The sequence below is a fragment of the Bolinopsis microptera genome, chromosome 7 (genome assembly GCF_026151205.1).
Source record: "Bolinopsis microptera isolate Bmic1 chromosome 7, MBARI_Bmic_1.0, whole genome shotgun sequence".
In the NCBI taxonomy this organism is placed as follows: domain Eukaryota; kingdom Metazoa; phylum Ctenophora; class Tentaculata; order Lobata; family Bolinopsidae; genus Bolinopsis; species Bolinopsis microptera.
The window spans coordinates 11,003,605-11,015,710 of NC_087078.1; the positions used below are offsets into that span (position 1 = coordinate 11,003,605).

The 12,106-nt window shown below is 36.5% G+C and overlaps 2 protein-coding genes across 3 annotated transcripts in view; one reads left to right on the plus strand and one right to left on the minus strand.

Annotated features, from left to right (window-relative positions):
• The first annotated feature begins 244 nt into the window (after nucleotides 1–244).
• LOC134817959 (lysosome membrane protein 2-like) overlaps nucleotides 245–12,106 on the plus strand; it is a 30,236-nt gene continuing 18,374 nt past the window's right edge. For both annotated transcript variants that reach the window (XM_063827347.1, XM_063827348.1), the window contains exons 1-9: nucleotides 245–397; nucleotides 532–689; nucleotides 930–1,153; nucleotides 1,313–1,461; nucleotides 1,850–1,962; nucleotides 2,093–2,212; nucleotides 2,524–2,693; nucleotides 3,770–3,888; nucleotides 4,114–4,187. In XM_063827347.1, coding sequence (XP_063683417.1) covers nucleotides 272–397; nucleotides 532–689; nucleotides 930–1,153; nucleotides 1,313–1,461; nucleotides 1,850–1,962; nucleotides 2,093–2,212; nucleotides 2,524–2,693; nucleotides 3,770–3,888; nucleotides 4,114–4,187 — 1,253 coding nt within the window. In that variant the 5' untranslated portion in view covers nucleotides 245–271. The remainder of the gene's footprint in view (nucleotides 398–531; nucleotides 690–929; nucleotides 1,154–1,312; nucleotides 1,462–1,849; nucleotides 1,963–2,092; nucleotides 2,213–2,523; nucleotides 2,694–3,769; nucleotides 3,889–4,113; nucleotides 4,188–12,106) is intronic.
• On the minus strand, nucleotides 3,623–6,587 carry LOC134817960 (C-C chemokine receptor type 5-like). Its single transcript, XM_063827350.1, has 5 exons — nucleotides 6,431–6,587; nucleotides 6,065–6,250; nucleotides 5,721–5,861; nucleotides 5,317–5,493; nucleotides 3,623–5,126 (listed from the first exon to the last, which is right to left on the minus strand). The coding sequence occupies exons 1-5, from the start codon at nucleotides 6,564–6,566 to the stop codon at nucleotides 4,417–4,419; spliced, it is 1,350 nt and encodes a 449-aa protein (XP_063683420.1). The 5' UTR covers nucleotides 6,567–6,587; the 3' UTR covers nucleotides 3,623–4,416.

Sequence of the window (12,106 nt, forward strand, 5' to 3'; positions counted from 1 at the left end):
TGGAATGCTAGTTAAAACCACCACCACGTACCAATACATGTGTAAAATATTGGAGACATCATGTGACCATGTGACCATGTGACCATGTGACCATGTGACCATCATGGCATCATATGAACGAATACTTCTGTAGAAGGTAGAGGTACCTTCCCACACATGTGACATTTACAGTTTGACATCCCAAATTTGTTTGCTTGATTTTATCTGTTTTACTCTAAATCTAACTTGGTGAATTTATAGCAAAATGTGAGTTAATCTCGTGAGCGGAGAAATGCCAAGTCCTAAATGTCAACAGATTTGTGGTATTCTGCTTGCAGCCATCGGTTTGTTGATTCTGATAGTGACACTGTCAGGCCAAAAACCACTTCTTACATACATTGATAATCTTATAAAAACGGTGAGTTTCTCTCAATCGTGATACTTTACTTTTTTTCCCCTACATTTTAAAAACTAATGAACTATTTCAGTGTTATAAATGCCATTATTACACATTTGTCCATCTCTAATAAATAAACTTTTAAACTGTTTCAGCAAGTTCATTTGTCACCAGGCACTGAAACATACGATAATTGGCAGACACCCCCTGTCTCTATTTACGATGATATCTACCTCTTTAATATCACTAATCCTATTGAATTTAATAAAGGCGAGAAAGCTATTTTAGAGCCAGTTGGACCTTATGTTTATCAGTAAGTTCTTGTTGATGACCAGTATCAGCCTTCAATATCATGTCAATGTTATAAATAATCATGTTGCAATGATCCGAAATTTTAGTAAAATGTATCGATCTTACCATTTTCCATTTCTTCCGAAAGTTATTGATATTAGTTAACCAGGAACATTTTGTGATCATTGCCAAGGTTTCACAATTTTTTGCATTCAGATGACCTAATATTTAACATTAAATTACTCACGTTTTGTTTTTGCAGGAAATATGAGATTAAAAAACAGGCTAACTTTTCCGGGGACCTAAAATATGCGATGTACTACGACTACTTGTACTTTGTGTTTAGTGAGTCAGAGACCCAGAAACACAACAACAACACATCTTTAAACGATGTTATATTCATACCCAATGTTCCTCTGTTGACTGTGGTGTCACAAATAGCCCACAACTCCCTCATTCCAGCTGCTGTTAAAACTACATTAGAAGGTAAAGTATTTAGATTTGTAAGTTTTAAAACTTTACTCTCTCTGAGTTATCATAGCCCTTTTATTTCAACAGACCGTCAACTGTCAAGGAAATAAAAATGAATTATCGTCAGCAGTTTCCCTCATCACAATGAAACCTTACCCCATCTCAACTATTCAGAGTTAGTAGCAGTATACGAACATGCAGAAGGTTTAGATTACCTCACATTAAACGGAACAGTACAGGATATTTTGTGGGGTATGAGCGATCCTATTATGAGCATACTACACTCTCTAAAACTTGCTCCTTCTCCTCAATTTGCTCTTCAGGTTAGATTGCAAATAATCCACTGATAATTGGTATCACAATTTAAACCGGAATATCAGCGTTAACCCTCTATTTGTTTTCACTCTCGACTTATGATCACCCTAATACGTGGTGATAAATGTAATCTTGGCAGCATCTCTCTCTCTTTTGGCAGCATCTTGGCAGCATATTATCGACATCACTGATCACATCAACTTGTGACCAACTTTTTATGTGTTGAACAAAAATCAATTTATCAAGTTTAACAAAACTCACAAGTCACAGTAGTTAGTAAAACAGATAAAGTAAAATAAGGGTTCCGAATAGTTGAGATTTAGCACGAAAATTAACACAGACATGTTAATCTAATATATAAAGACCTTATTTTACTAATACCTCTCACTATCTCAGACTAACGGTTCAACAGACGCTAATGCCATGATATTACCCACTGTGGTATACACAGGACACACTGATATCGCTAAAGTAGACGAGTATCACCTCTTTCACGGCAGAAATTCCAGGTTAAAAGAAGAAATATTCTGGCACTACTTCCTTGCTATTAGGGACCCAAAATCTATTTTCAAAGAATTAAATTTGGGCGGAATAGTTTGCAGCCCTATTATTCCCATCTTAGCCTCACTATATTTTCAGTGGATGTTGGGGAAGTAATGCAGCTAACACTATAAACGGAACAGAAGGCAGCATGTTTGAACCGCTGCTTATCTACAATAAAACCAAAACTTTGACAATCTACAATGAGCAGCTTTTCAGGTTCGTCATGACCAAATGGACCGTGTACAACTGACTTTTGTCATTTTAAGTTGTCCTTTGAGAGCAGTCTAAATGAAACCCACTTCCCCTTTTTTCGATCTAAATTGGCAAAACTAGTCGTGTAGTTCCTTTTCAGCTTTCAGGAAAAGATAGCAATACAATTTAAATATCCTCTTTATAAATCATACTCTGTGATACCCATGGTGATAAACACCATGGGTTGACTGTGTACCTGTGTATGACAGGTGATACATTGATACCGTTATTGTCTCTGTGTCAAGAGATAAATTGGATGTCCATCTCTTTTTCAGATCTGTAGATTTGGTGTTCACAAATGAAAGCTCTTATGAGGGTATAGATTGTTACGAATACAGAATCCCAGATTGGGCTCTTCAGAATGTTACAAATAATCCTACCAATGTGGCATACTACGCCTGGAAGTACTCGGGAATGCTTAACCTTACGGCTTGTGCCCAGAACGGTGAGTCTCCACTCCACTGGCATGAATGAAACTCTTACTCGATGTTTTATTCTCAGAAGGGTCTACTCAAAATTTTTCAGACGCGCTCGCGCGAAATCAAAATTTGTATTGAAAGCGTATTGTGAGCAGTCGTTACACGCGCGTTACATGTACGTTTATGTGTTTTTCGTTTGGGATAGACACGAGGATCGAGTACATTTGTTTACATCGGTTAAAATTTGAAGATTGGACAACTAAATGTTTGTGGATCCAGTTAGCTCACTAATTGGTTATCAAGTTCACTGTCCAGCTGTTCATAGGAATGAAGGGATAAACTCCCAAGTTCTGTCCATAGAGTGAGTCTGTTACTTGTTAGAGTCTATTTACCAAAATCTGTCTGTACATGACGTGACCCTTTTATACAATACATCTTATCGTAGGTACATAATGAATATAATTTGTTTGAACAGCATATAAAAGTGTTAATGTTAATTTATCATACTATTGAATGATCAAGGCATGTACATCCACAAATTCTTAGCAATGTAAGATCTTCAGTTAATACCAGCTTGATTAGCAATGGGAATTTGACCGCGTGTCTATTAATAGCGTATACGTATTGTTCCTTTGTACACACATTAGAAAATAATAAAACTCTTTCGTAAGTTGCACTACGTAATGTAATGATCATGAGACTAATTCAGCATTGAGTAGCAGCAGAGTGACCATACTTATCTATTTCTGCTAACATATTTAAATTCTTTGGGGTTCAACTCCTGAACAACAGAAAGGGGATATTATTTTGCAGACTGTTATATTGGTTAATGTTAGTAGTTAATGGAGAAAGTACTAGATGTTATCTGCAAACTGGAAGAGTTTTATAAAGTTCTTATATGAGTTTCAAGCGGATCAAAAACACGATCGTCCGAAAATAAAACGCTTTTTTTCTTCAAATTACTGCAACTTTAACAGCTTATGTTGAAAATCAGAACAAACAAATGGATGTGAAAATAGAAATTATCGAAAAATTAAGATTAATAAAACAGCAGATCAGGATTAATAAAACAGAAGATGAGACTTTAACACTCTTGTTTCAGTGCCCCTCTACATAACAAAGGCAATGTTCCTGGATGCGGACGTGAGACTGCGTGAGAACATAACTTTATCAGTGCAGGCTAACAAGACTCTTCACGATACATTCCTCTGTGTGGAACCGGTAATCACTTAATTGATAATTCGGTTATAATTTGATTTGCTTAACTGAATTTTTGCCAAAAAGACGCAAAAGTATAAGTAAGAAACCCGTAAGAAAACTGGAGCCTTAAAACTAAATGAACACCTTTAATGAACATGGATAAAAATAAAATTAGACAAGTCAAGAGTGTTATTCAATTACGTAGTTCAATTAGTAATTCAATCATAAAACACTGTGTTCCCTCAGTACACAGGAGTAGTAGTAAACGGTCACAAACGAGTCCAGATAAACGTCCAGATGGAACACCACTCAACAACAGGGTAAGAAGATAATGTAATTAATTAATTACTAAATAATTTAATTAGCCCTCAGAGTGGGTCAGAATTAATAGGAGATATAAATGTCAGCCGCGGTAGGAAGTGTCCCTAAGATAAAGAAAGGTATAACTGCACACAGAGTAATCAATTAAGTTTAAATTAAACCCGCACTTTCTAACAAAATTGTCGTTTCTTAAATATTTCAGTACCTCATCCTCGACCCAATCCCAACTCAAACTTTGTGATCGACTTCTCCATTGTCTTCGTCATCAGCACTAGTCTTATTTAGTGCTGATAACGCATCCTTATCCGATCCTAAACCATCACCTAATTTCACATCTCCCTCTTCTCTTTCCTCCTCATCTTTTTCCTCCTCATCTCCAGAGTCTACTAACACGTGACTAGGTCTTCTGTCTCCCCGCCTCATAACAGGTGTCAAAGAGAATGCAGTCATCTTCGTTACATCCCACGTGGTCATGCCGTTATCAGCTTGAACCCTAGTTGTCTGCTTATCATCATCATCCTCACTGTACCTCGCACTGCACGGTACATCATCCTCGATGATGATGTCCACTCCTTTCTCTACTCCCTTGGTCTTAGACTTACTACTGTGTCTGGAACCAGGAAATAACACATTGCTCATACTTCCCAAACTGCTTCTGATCTCCAACGTGAGGAATATTTTGAAATGTTTGTTGATACATGTGTAGATAACAGGGTTGGCAACAAGAGATATCATGAAAAAGTAGATTACAATCTTGTAGATATGATCGGGTATCTCGAGGAGGGTTGACTTGCGGGGATCAGTCATACAGACCCAGGAGTAGAGGAGGGGTGTCCAGGAGAGGAGGTAGACTACTACTATCAGGAAGGTGGTAACCAGGATCTTGGAGTGTGTTCTCCAGGCTCCTTTGCCCATGTAGCAGGCTACTCCTGCAATACCTGGGCAGGGGTGTTTGGGTTAGTTGTCTGTTGGAGTCCGTGGAAAGTTTAGTCATACCGGAAATCAGACTTGAGACCAATATTTCATGACTATCTATTCAGAAAACTGGTCAATCCTCCTACAACATACTATCATTATTGTTCTAAAAATATCTTCGAAATTCAATCTTCGGCTTTAAGTTTTGCTCACCTATAACAGAGCCCACAATAACAAAGTACTCTGCAAGATGTATCCACTTGAGGATAAGTTTTAGAGGCACAACATTCTCATCCTGTTCAGCTACACAGTTAGACACGTGGAACTGTACGGTAACTCCGGTGAAGTAGTAGTAAAGTGGGACTGTAGCTGAGAATAGGAACACTAGACCTGGGGGAGTGGGGGTTTATTATAGATTAATAGCAGGAACCCGTATAACCCTAAAATGGTGTCAAGACTCAAGAGACTAAAATAATTATTACCTATTTAATTCGCGGGGCTCTAAAATTCCTATATATAGTAAGATAGTATGTATTCAGTAAACTTACTGATAAAAAGAGTTCTTAACGTAAGTCATGATAGTTTAATTACGAACTTTAAAAGCCTAATATTCTTACCGGAGAGTACAGAAGCTTTTCTAGCAGTAAGGAAGCGGTCCATCTTGAAGCTGAGTCTCCTAATGCATCTTATCAGTCTGTGTAGTGAGATGAACATGATGAACGTTGCATGCAGGAACCCCGGTAGTATGTTCACTATACCTGAGCAGAGAGAGAGTGGTGTTATGGTGTATCATAGATTTAACATGGTGGTAATCGAATATTATGTGTACTTATTAGTTACAAAAACTTTAAACTCAATTTCAAGTGACTTTTCTCTAGAATGTCTCACACAAGTTGAGGTTTTATAAACTGTCTATGAATTAATCTAAGAAAATCTCAACCCTGAAGAGCTAATATCCAACCTAGAAAATAGCAGAGATTCTCTCCGAAGCGCCAGCCCCCAGAAAAGTGCACAAGAACAGTGGGCAACACGTATATCATCATAGCTATCGTGTCCGATATAGCTAGGTGCCGCACGAATATAATGGTGACTCTGTCATACTTTGTTGATTTGTACTTAATGGTGCCGTAGATCACCAGCACGTTCCCTGGAAACGTAATGAATTACAATTATGATAAATTCAGTAATTTGTGAACTATCCAAAGTTTGACTTCTCCCATGATTACTTGTATTCTGTTTTCTGTCCATCAGATGTATTTCATCATTAGATAGAGTTTGGAACACTGCCAGTTAGTTATCCTTTATAAACTGAAATAGTATAAATTACCTGCCAGCCCGAAGATAAAGGTGAGGGTACAGAAAATAGCCAGAACTATTCTCTCCCAGGGGTCGTGAATAGCGCTGTATTGGGCTGCATTTAGGAGGGTACTGTCGTTCACTAGAGGTCCATGAAATGTCGACATTGTTGCCTGTTAAGTGGTGCTATGATGAGGAACTGTTAGGAATGTATACAATTGGATTATCTTGGCAACTTGCCAAAACTGTAATTATAACTAACATTAATAACAATTGTGTAACATCACATGAGGTGTGATAATCAAGAATCACAAAGTTTAATAATTATAATTCTAAAACCCTTTTTTCTTTACAACACAAGTAACTAAGCACGGATTATGACAAAAAGCATAGCGTAGACATTATGTTAATTGTTAAATGATAAACATTTTAAAAATGGAACGCTCTCGATTAAATTTAAAACTTCAGCTGACGCTTTAAAAGAGAGCGAAGTAGTATTTGATTTTGGACGTGATTTTAATGGCAGATTTAGGTTGCATTCCTACAAACGAATTAACACGTGTTCGAAGTTCGAACATGCTTTGAAACAATAGTTCTCACTATGCCCTGAGCTTTCTTATGTCTATGAGATATTAGAAACAGTGTCCTACAGTCCTATGCTACAAGCTTACAAGCCTACAAGTGTACAAGCTTACAAGTTTACAAGCTTACAAGTTTACAAGCTTACAAGTTTACAAGTGTAGTGTGTACAAGTGTAGTGTGTACACTGTACAAGCTTACAAATGTACACTGTACAAGCTTACAAATGTACACTGTACAAGCTTACAAGTGTACAAGTGTAGTGAGTACAAGTGTAGTGTGTACACTGTACAAGCTTACAAGTGTACAAGTGTAGTGTGTACAAGCTTACAAGCAATTTATACAATAGACGTGAGATAAAATAACTAAATCTTAAGGGTCATGTTAACAAATGTTAACAAATGAGTATGCGGGAAAACAAAACTATAGAAAGAATATTCCAAACTCACAAAACAATCTATTCTATATGTCACAATGATGTGCAAAATACAACCTTAATACCGGGACTGGGTGATCAACAAAGGACAGCCTTGCAAGTTACCATAGCCATGCTGATTTAAACATGACTCTGTGAACTCAGAATGTACTTAGTACAGCAAATCAGAGTATGTTTCCCATGATTATAATTACCATAATTATCATAATTATAATTACCATAATTACAATAATTATCGTCGTCACGGGTCACCAGCAGAAATTCGAATACAGCGAGTTTTACTTAGATTAAATCTTACTGCCCATATAATTCTCATAATCTCTGAAAGGTTGAATCAATGTCACGTGCAAGGCACCATAGCGAAGTGAACAATTCACATGTCATTGTTACAACCTTTCAGAGATTAGGAAAATTATATGGGCAGTAAGACTTATTCTAAGTCAAACTCGCTGTATTCTACTTCTAGTACTATATACTTGTCAACTAGAACTTTTTATACCGTTCGCATCAATCCTCGATCAAAATGCATTTCTCGCAAAGATCCGCGTTAAAATCAAAACATGTTCAAAACTACAATCTCTGACTAAGAAGCAGCCCGGTGGTTCACACGAAGTTCACACAGTTTCTCAGTCACAACTCCGGCTTACGTCTAATAACCAATTACCTAATTACCAATTACCTAGTTACCAATTACCTAATTGACCGAACAGCTGACAGAAAACAGAATGTCTCACGCCACTATATTCACTACTACTATTTAGTATATACACACTAGTCACTACTAATTACTATGATATGTACACTGATCAATTCAAACAGAGAGCTTTGATAATAATAAAGCTTCAAAAGGTTGCAGCACTGTGTCCAGGAAATTTAGTATTTAATATTCAACGCAGCATTATTTATCATGATAATATTCAATAAAGTCGGAAGTAACAAACAATACTGTTGTAGTTGAAATTGCAAAGCATCATTATTTTGTGATATTGAAATCCCAAAATTGCTCACAATCTCAATCCCATTTGTCTGGTCAAATCTTTCAATCTCGCAACAATTGAAAGATCTGACCAAACAGATGGTATTTTGATGGGATTGAAATGAAAATAGTGACCGTAGTCAGTGGTGGCTGGAAGTACGGTATTGAAATAAGTAGTGGCTGGAAGTAAGGGATTGAAATAAGTAGTGGCTGGAAGTAAGGTATTGAAATAAGTAGTGGCTGGAAGGAGGCTGGTGTATCGTGCTAAGCCGAGAGCAGCTTGAGCCAAGCTGCTCCCCCCTTAACTGAGCTTGACCTCTTATTAGTGATTAGAAGTGACTAGTGTGTCTGAATAATAGCGTTAACTACTGTCACATACCTGTGAGCTTATGGAACTGAGATGTATTGAAACGTCATAATAGCCTATACTATAAGAAGAATGGATATGATACAATAGTTACTTGACAGGGCTTAGCTGAACATAAAGGTTGGAGCCTATGTCCCTCGAATAATCATTATTATTTGGCTTCATGGCCATGGTTTGTGCTTAAATTATTCATTATTATTATTACATTCAACTCCAATTTAATGAAAAATGATCAAATTTCAGTACCGTCCAAAATATTACAATTGTAAGACCAACATGGTCTAGTAGCACGTGCTCAAACTACACAATGAAAATATTCCACATTGTCTGATAAGACCTTGTTGTTGAATGTTGGTATGTACATTCTTACTTTGTACCATATATTTGATAATAAAACTCATTGTTTTATTATCATAAACGTACTTTTATAGCTTTCTCTCGATTTCTTAGAGTTCTGATCATCTTAATGAATTGATGTATTACCAAGACAAGTTCGTTAGTGTTCTCCTTAGTCATTCCATGTTTAATTCCTGTTTATTTCTATACAGATATCTGAAATAGCTTATAAACATCATAAAAAGCTGATAAGTCAATGAAAACACCATTAGAACAAGATGAACCAAAATCTTGTGACGAGTTTAAATCTACAAAATTCCGTATAACGATTAAATTGACACGTAGTTGGGTCTAATAACTATATAATAACAAACTTGATTATTCAAACTTAAATCGCAATTACTACATCTACTGAGTCTAACAAGTAACTCATGAGCGCGTGGATTATGTATTTATATTTATAAAGTATTTTATGTATATACAGCATATTCTCACTAATCAACACACAATAATCAAATCTGTTTTGTAATTTTGTCCCCCATAAATCAAATATACAAAGTAAGCAGCTATTAAGGGGGCATACCCCAAAACAGTGGTTTGTGCCATCCAGACCAAATGACCTCATAGGCAGTTCAGTGACCTTCTAGCGCACCGTTTCCACACCAAAAAAAATTATTTTGAGAATTCCCATTTTTGTAATCGAGCATTTCCTGGTTAAGAGTGCAATTTTCGGAAATCATTATTTTGTGGTTGAGACGCTATAAGTTAATGATTTCTTGCCGTATCGGGTTGAGATTTTGCTCGCCGTTTATTCACATCTATGTCAAGGTGTGTGTAAAATTTTGATATCGTATCTAAAAAGGCTGGTGTGTTATGAATTTTTAAAGTCAAAAAGCTAAAATTGTCCTTTTCAGGCTTATTTTAACAAAAAGTCAGTCAGGGAAGATCGGATTATTTGATGCTTGACATCAAATTGTTCTCTGAATTCTGGCGCAGTTTTTATCTGCAAAGCCAAAAAATCACATTTTCTCCCATAACTTCAAATGGAAGCATTTTAGGGTGTTTTGTTGTTCATAACTCATATATAAATGTGCTAGTTGCGGTCATTTTGCACCCTTAAAAAAGTCACTAGCACATTCCTATCAAAATTTTAGAAAAATCAGTAAATATTAAAAACGAAAAATGTGCCTAAATTTGTTGTTTGGCTTTGAGGTCCAATAGATCAGAAGGTGAATGAGTAAAAACATTTTTGAGGGCATCAAAAACTGCGCCAGAATTCAGAGAACAATTTGATGTCAAGCATCAAATAATCCGATCTTCCCTGACTGACTTTTTGTTAAAATAAGCCTGAAAAGGACAATTCTAGCTTTTTGACTTTAAAAATTCATAACACACTAGCCTTTTTAGATACGATATCAAGATTTTACACACACCTTGACATAGATGTCAATAAACGGCGAGCAAAATTTCAACCCGATACCGCAAGAAATAATTAACTTATAGCGTCTCAACCACAAAATAATATTTTCTGAAAATTGCACTCTTAACCAAGAAATGCTCGATTACAAAAATGGGAATTCTCAAAATAATTTTTTTGGTGTGGAAACGGTGCGCTAGAAGGTCACTGAACTGCCTATGAGGTCATTAGGTCTGGACAGATTTGGGGTATGCCCCCTTAAGGGAATATCAGCTCCCTCAGCTCAAACGTAAATAACTTGTCTTCGTTTAAACACATTGGATTGAGGATAGCTGTGGAACAACATGGTTTAAACTGTAAAAGATTCTAGACCTATCATGGCTCACGCTTCACAAGGGTTGAAATTGGCATCTACAAATGATTCGAGAATATGTGTAAGTCACAAGAGTGAAGAGTGCTGCATGCTACAAACCTTAAAATTTAAAAATGAAACTTTCGAAAGCATCTCTTGAGTCTGAACCGCTGTTAATATACACATTAAACCTGGTTATGTCACCACAAGGGGTATTATACTGCAGAGCTAATCTCTATGAACCAAATTAAATAGTTACTACGGAAATGACAGTTCTAATGTTCAGTTCTAATATACGGCAATCATGCCCACTCGAGGAACGCACCCAATTTACACTTGTTCAGCTTAATACAGCTGGACTTAGCTCCTCCATAACTTAAATTAAATACGAATCAGACCCTTAATCTAGACCTTTAGTTTCAGAGCATAACAATAGCCATTATAAAGTAATGTATACTGTGGCTGTATTCTATCATGGGTCGAGCGAGGACACCTGCTCACGTTTTGAATTTTATAGACCGATATATCTACAGAAACTCTTTAATCCTTTACTATACAGATCTTTTGTTAAAGAGAATAGTGAGAAACTGGTGATATCGTTTCGAGGAACTAAATTTGGATTAGTATGAACAGTTAGTAGTATATAAAGACTGTAAGAAGGAGCTGCCGCGCGGAATTCAATAAACTGGCACATCCACAGAAACTCTAAACAGTTCAAGTTCATTGAACTATTACTTTCATACAAAACTGGTGGCCAGTCCAAGATGCTCTCCATTTTGATTACATTATGTGAGATAGCATAGAAAACGTTATCGAGCACTTGAGCAGTTTAGGAGAGCTGCTGATTAACCAGTCCGAGCCAATTATCATTAACATGTTTTGAGAGTTGTCTCATTCGGAGGTTGCCGAGCTTATGGAGGGGAATGGAGATTTATTATGAATCAGTAGGGATATCATAATATCCTAAATAAGATACGATGTTATGTGTGGACGCTAGCAAATAGATGTTTAACAAGCTTTCGCTCCATCAGATCGAATATAGTCGTGATCACAAGCTTTCGCTCCATCAGATCGAATATAGCCGTGATAACAAGCTTTCGTTCCATCAGATCGAATATAGTCGTGATAACAAGCTTTCGCTCCATCAGATCGAATATAGTCGTGATAACAAGCTTTCGTTCCATCAGATCGAATATAGTCGTGATAACAAGCTTTCGCTCCATCAGATCGAATATAGTCGTGAT

Coding starts and splice junctions, on each gene's coding strand:
- LOC134817960 (XM_063827350.1), bottom strand. CDS start 6,566: ATGTCGACATTTCATGGACCTCTAGTGAACGACAGTACCCTCCTAAAT. Junction 6,251..6,430: donor CTTTATCTTCGGGCTGGCAG/GTAATTTATACT, acceptor TTACGTTTCCAG/GGAACGTGCTGGTGATCTAC. Junction 5,862..6,064: donor GAATCTCTGCTATTTTCTAG/GTTGGATATTAG, acceptor CTCTCTGCTCAG/GTATAGTGAACATACTACCG.